Here is a 4,824-nt window from a genome sequence, read left to right on the forward strand (position 1 = left end):
CCCTGTCCCTTGACTGCCCCCCCCCGGAACTCCCTACCCCTTCTCCAACCCCCCAGACCCCTTACCGTGCCACTCAGACCAGCGTATCTGGCTCCGCGCAGCGCCAGATACACTGCTACATACATGCTGCAGTGCTTCCCCGCGGAGCCACAGCTCCCCCCCCGGCACCTGCCTTCCAGATTTGAACACCTCAAAATTCAGGAGTGCTCAAGCTCAATTTGAGCAGCTGTTACTTCATTTCTCCCAAATCAAATATACTGATTCATTGTAACTTGCTGTAGAAAAAGTAGGATAAAATTGAGCAAGAAATGCTTCCCAGTAGTTATTAGGACTGGAATTGCTATTTTCAACAGACACTGCCTTTTTTGTTTGTTTAAAGGGAAGACAGTGATATTGCACTGGCAAATTCCCCATAGAAAGAAAGAGGGGAACAAAAGAATAATAAAGGCACCTCAACTTTTCCTCATTTATGTAGGACAGTCTTATAATATGCATCCAGATATCCTCCAATCACACCAGCTGAAAATTGTTCCACTTTACTGCAGTTCCATAACCATATGGGAACCAATCCTTTCTGTGTTCTGTGCATGTCTAAAATTCCTGCTGAATGACCTGCCGTGGGACCGAGTTACCAGTGACCCAGGGCTGCGGCGGAAGGAGGGGGGGGGGGAGAGAGCCCAGGGCTGGGACAGCAAGAGGTGGGGGCGGGAGCACAGGGCTGGGGCAGCAGGGGGGTGCGGCGAGGAGACCAGGGCTGGGACGGGGGAGCCAAAATTTTTTTTGCTTGAGGTGGCAAAAAACCTAGAGCTGGCCCTGAATATTGGGGCAGTTGCTTCTGCCAATACAGATTGTCTTGGCTTGGCTGTTCCATGCTGCCCTCCGACTCTGTATTCTGTCACAAGGCAGCCTTTTAAAAACAAATGCTTACTGGGTGCATGCTTCCTGAAAGGGGGAGAAGTCTCACCAGAAGTCTGAACACATTGAAAAGCACAGAGTGAGAAATGGGGTGCTGGAGCCTGAAGGCCCAGTCTTGGAATCATAGAGCTGAGAAGCTTGATACTGAGGAGGGCTGAGAGAGAGTGAGAGCTCTCTGAGTCATTGCTCTGATAAAACCAAGGAGTGAGTACGCGTATTCTGACAAGAATAATGAAAAACGCCAAAGCCTGGTGTGGACAGTGCAGAAGTCAGAAAGGTTAATTCAATGAGCAAACATCACATGAAGGATTAGCTTTATTAATAAACAGTCATTTCCAGTGAAAACACTGAACAAACTCCTCTGTGTTCAAAAGCAGTAGGTGACCTAGCAAGCTGAAGGAGAATCTGTTTTTGCTGTCATTAGTAATACACTCATCTTGGTGAACAAAAAGAGCATTTTCCATAGACACCTTTCCCCTTGGAGTTCACCCATCCAAGCACCGATTAAGCCCAGCCCTGTTTATGCTTTTTAAACTAGATATCAGTCATATTCCAATCAATAACACTGTTCTCTTTCAAGCATCCCCTTTCAATCACATTAATTTATTAATTCCAAGATGCACCTAGACCTATGATCCCATTATTTCAGCTTGTAACATCCTTAGAATAAAGGAGTTATAAACTACTACTTAAGTGACAAGACGATTAACTAAGGAAGGTTACTGTTTCAGGAAGGGGTTGATGGTGAACACAATATTCTAACAGTGTCCAACCTAATTAGAGGAAACTACATTTGCTGAACAATACATGGAAGGGTCTCCATGTTGAATCTCGTCTCGCTCTGAAGTGAAATCATTGATGGTTTAAAGAATTATCATGCAACCACAGCGCTTTTATTTTAAGTGCAATACATTGAAAAGCGAATATGTAAAAATAAGACCTCCTTACTTAACAAATCCCCTTCCCATCATTATCACAGTAAGATTTGCTGGATTTACACTAAAGTTCATCTTTACTCCTTTTTCTGGCTGTTATCCCTGCAGAGCCACTATACGGACGGTGAATTGGATTACAGTACATTCAGGCTCCAGTATCATCAACAGATTTGTTATCTGAATTAAGATTACAAAATCTTTATTGTTGATCATGCACAAGAACAAAGAGTCTCAGATCCGCAGGGAAGTTTGTGGTGCGAAAGAAAAAAAAGCTTTTACTTGTCAACTGAGCGCAATAAATCTAGAGTCACTGAGAAATAATGAACATGGAGACCTTTCATGCCAGTTTTGCAGTCACTGTTAGAGCAGAAATGGAATTTAATCAGTCAGGAAAGTAACATACTGCATATGGTCAGTATACATTTTTAAATATAGTGTCATGGCAGGTATCACTGGGTGGGGTTGGTATATACAGTCTTCCAAGTTATTTTTCTTAGGCCTTGTCTAATTATACAACTCCCCTAGTGCGGATCCAGTTATAGAGACATAAGAGACATAAGAGTGCATATAATGGTATAGATTATTTTTATATAAGAATAAGCTAATTTGCTGTAAGGCACTTTTATACTAGTATAACTACATCCACACTAGGGCTTTTACCAGTATTACTATTTCTTGAAAAATAATCATACCCATAACTGAAATAGTTACACCAGTCAAACTTTCAAAAGTATGTAGAACAGGCCTTAGAGTATGAGCAAATGTTCAGTCTGGAGAAGACCTGCTGTGTATGTTAGTTTTGCCATGCAAAGTTCCTCATTAGGGAGGAGCAGTGCAAGAAGTAGAAGTTTTGCTCTCTACCTATGGGTAAGTCTACACTGCAATTAGAAGTGTGACTTCTGCACATGTAAACATAGCGGTGCTAGATTTGATCTAATTAGCTCAAATAATGTACTGTGAAGTTGCAGCAGTACAGGCTAGCCACTTGAATGTGTCACCAGAGTCCTGGGAGGGGTTGTACAGCCCTTGCTGCTGGGATTCACTGCTACTGACTGAGCTAGCTACGTCAAAGCTAGCTCAGACATGTCTACATGTTCTGCAGTCACACACTGACTGCCATGTAGACATACCCTTTGCCTCAAGAATTTACTCCAATCGGAGACAGAGGTGCATCCTTGAAGGGGGGGGGGGAACTTGAGGTGAGATTATTGAAAGAAGGGATTAGCTGCATGCTGCTTGTGACCATCTCTGTTCCAGGACTGATGTATGTGTAAATAAAACAAGTTACACTTAGAATATACCCAAATTCTGTGTCACTGATTTATCCTCCACTGGGAAGGTGACCTGAAAAGCCCCAGATGTTGTCTACTGGTTGGCAGAGGGACAGCAATATTCATACTAGTTCAAAGCTAAATTTGCTCACAAACACAAAACTCATATTCCTCATTTGGAACAACATCCTAGTTTGAAGTTTTAAAATGGACCAACTGTACATGTGAGTTACGTGAGTGCACAAAGTCTGGACAATTTTCTTAAAGGTGAATACACTGTTTTTACATACTTGGAATCAGCTGAATTGATTTTCCTCTAGTTCACTCCCCTCCCCACCCCAAAGTAAGTCACAACTGTGTTAGCCAAGCAACAGATGTTTCACCCCCAAAATGTCATTTTACAAAAGCTGTTCGCAAGGGAAAGTAGAGGTTTCCAACAGAAGGGCCTGCTGCCCCCTAACTTTAGTGTCTCCAGTACCGTTAGAGTGGGAAGAGTTAGTTAAGCAATGGAACAAAGTGCCAGGACCCGCTGTGGAATTCCCATTAGACATGGTTTAAAAAACTGGCATCAGTCTTGCCAAAGGGGAGGCTGATCCCTAGAGGAGGTCGCAGGAGTGGGGGGGGGGGGAGGGTACAGCTGTAGGGGACTCTCAGTGAGAGGGGCCCCGGCTGAGCTTTGTAGGGCCATAGGGAGCATTGGCCTTGGGGCGCTCAGTGCTGGAGACAGGTTCAGGGAAACGGGCGCTGCGCTGCCCAGGCTCACGCTTCCCTGCCCGGCGGACAGGCAGGAATTCCCCGAGCAGCGGCCGTGGCCCGGCACGAGTAGGCGCCGTTTGGAGGAGAGCCCGAGGCACCCCAGGACAAGCCCAAGCAGCCCCCGCCCACCCCCAGCTCCCTTACCACATTGCTGAGGAAATCCGCTTCGTTCAGGTCGCCCAGGTCCAGGAAGCCGGAGCCGCCTCCGGGGAAGAGGCGCTCGGAGGGGAAGGGCTCCAGGATACTGTCCATGGTGCCGGGCAGCGCCCCGCCGGAGCAGGGTTAGGTGAGGGGCAGAGCCGCCTTCCCGCCAGCGCGGCGGGCCGGATCCCGGGCGTCCCTCGCTCCCTCCACCAATCCAAGGCTCGGGGGGTTACTCCAGCGCTGCCCGGCGCAGCCGATGGCAGGGCCCCGGGCACCCACAGGGCATGGCACCTCCTCCCACGGGACGGCTGCAATCCATAGGGCACGGGGGCAGAGGGGCTCCCCGGGGCGGCGGAGGCAGCCGGGGGCCCCGCGGCGGCTGAGGACGGGGGACCGGGAGGAAAGGTTGGGTGCAGCGCCTGGGGCTGGGCAGGATCCGAACCCCGCGGGAGCGTGCAGGGGCCCGGGCTGCAGCCTGGGGCTGTGCAGGAGCAAGGAGGGGCGGTGTACTCCTCCGGGACTCCCCTCTGCCCAGCTGTCACTTTCACACTCCGCAGAGGAACCCCTGGCTCAGCCGCCTGGCCGGCCTGAACATCACGCCCTCCAGCTCATGAATATTAAAGACGGTGCGAGGCATAACTCCCCTCCTGGAACAGCCTCTTAAGGAAGCACCGGCGCAATGCATTGCTCCTCCCTTGCTCTTCCACTGACAGCTCAGAGCTAAGGAGAATGTTCGCAACCCAGAGCCATGGGCACTGCCAAGAGCAGGGAACAGCTCACGGCAGATCTGTACAGCCATCGGT

The 4,824-nt window shown here is 48.8% G+C and overlaps 1 protein-coding gene across 1 annotated transcript in view; it reads right to left on the minus strand.

Annotated features, from left to right (window-relative positions):
• Nucleotides 1-4,595, minus strand: part of CREB3L1 (cAMP responsive element binding protein 3 like 1) — a 67,334-nt gene extending 62,739 nt beyond the window's left edge. The window contains exon 1 of the mRNA XM_034769590.1: nt 4,022-4,595. Within this exon, the coding sequence (XP_034625481.1) occupies nt 4,022-4,129 (108 nt within the window). The 5' untranslated portion in view covers nt 4,130-4,595. The remainder of the gene's footprint in view (nt 1-4,021) is intronic.
• Nucleotides 4,596-4,824: the final 229 nt, after the last annotated feature.

The sequence above is a fragment of the Trachemys scripta genome, chromosome 4, assembly GCF_013100865.1.
Source record: "Trachemys scripta elegans isolate TJP31775 chromosome 4, CAS_Tse_1.0, whole genome shotgun sequence".
NCBI lineage: Eukaryota > Metazoa > Chordata > Testudines > Emydidae > Trachemys > Trachemys scripta.